We start from the raw sequence: 1,302 nt of genomic DNA, 5'->3' as shown, positions 1-1,302 counted from the left end.
GGAAAAAGGCAAGCCCTTCCAAAGCTGCTTCCCCTGGTAATAAAGCATCCTCTGAGGAATCTCCTTTGAAGACTGCTAGCAATGCTCTTGTTGTGGAAAGCCATAATTCAAGTCCAGACAATATTCCACCCAAGGTATTTTGGGTTTGTCCCACATATTATCTTGTGATTTTAACTAAATAATTGTACTGACATTTTACCTTGTTATTGCAGGATGATGCTGGCACTGCTACTTCCGGTTTTAAAGACCCTGGCCTCACCATTGATGTTGACAAACTTTACAGTAATTGTCAAACTTTAACTTTCGTTAACTAAACTCCTCAAAGGCTTATCCTTATGACTAACTTTGCTCTGTTTAACATAGGTACCTCTCAAAATCAAACTCATGTTCTTTCGCCAGTCTTTGAAGACGTTAGGCCAATTGCTACCATATTGCCTAATGAACCAGTCGAAGAAAGTCACTCTACTGACGAATCCCCACCTACTCATCAAGGCAAAAATTTGGAAGAGGATCATCCATTCTCAGGCAGCGACAATGTGAACCAGCAATCACATGACAACGAAGATTCTGCGTCGGAGAAAGATGCTATGGAAGAGATTTCTCAACCTGAAAAACCAGTTTCTCAAGGAACTTCGACTCTTGACGCAAAAACCATTCCTGAGACGACTTCGACGCCTGCCCCTGCAAAGCTTACTCCTTCAGAGCTTGAACAACTTAAGCAAACTGATCCTCTTGGTTTCTTAAAGGCCATTATGAATGCGAATACTCCTTCGCCTCAAGAGCTTAATGTCTCACCAGCTGTAACTACAGATTCTAGTGACAAGGAAGATATTCCAAGTCTTCTTCGACAAATAAAAGAAAGATTCTTTGGGGTCAATCTTGTAGATGTCCTCAACCGGGAACCTATTAAGAGTCACAACTTAAATCAACTTCTAAAGAAGGTAGATTTGCTTCAAGTTTCCACAGAAGTTTCAGAGGTAATTGTTCTGTTGGGCTCTCTACTCGAGCAACTCCAGGCTAACATCCTTCGAAAGCAAAATGTCGAAAAGGAATTATCTGAGACAGTGGCCCTCTCATGACTCTTCATGGAATTCTGCTATGGACGCAACGAAACAAGGTGAGGCCCTCAGGCTCAAACATTCAGAAAATCAGAAGGCCATTGATGATTATGAGAAGAAAATCAGCTCTTGGAAACAAGAAATTAAAGTACTCGAGGGCAAGATAAAGGAGGCTGAAAGTTGTCAAGCAGTCCTACAAAAGTCTAATCAACAAGACTTGCTCGAAGTGGTGCAGTCAGGAATG

General features: G+C 41.6%; 1 protein-coding gene across 1 annotated transcript in view; it reads left to right on the top strand.

Moving 5' to 3' along the window:
• Positions 1-1,079, top strand: part of LOC131657469 (uncharacterized) — a 5,365-nt gene extending 4,286 nt beyond the window's left edge. Inside the window, exons 2-4 of the mRNA XM_058926867.1 lie at positions 9-134; positions 213-282; positions 364-1,079. Coding sequence (XP_058782850.1) covers positions 9-134; positions 213-282; positions 364-1,079 — 912 coding nt within the window. The remainder of the gene's footprint in view (positions 1-8; positions 135-212; positions 283-363) is intronic.
• Positions 1,080-1,302: the final 223 nt, after the last annotated feature.

Source organism: Vicia villosa, linkage group LG1, assembly GCF_029867415.1.
Source record: "Vicia villosa cultivar HV-30 ecotype Madison, WI linkage group LG1, Vvil1.0, whole genome shotgun sequence".
Lineage (NCBI taxonomy): Eukaryota > Viridiplantae > Streptophyta > Magnoliopsida > Fabales > Fabaceae > Vicia > Vicia villosa.
The sequence above is the reverse complement of the archived record's forward strand: the minus strand, read 5'-3'. Positions and strand labels throughout refer to the sequence as shown.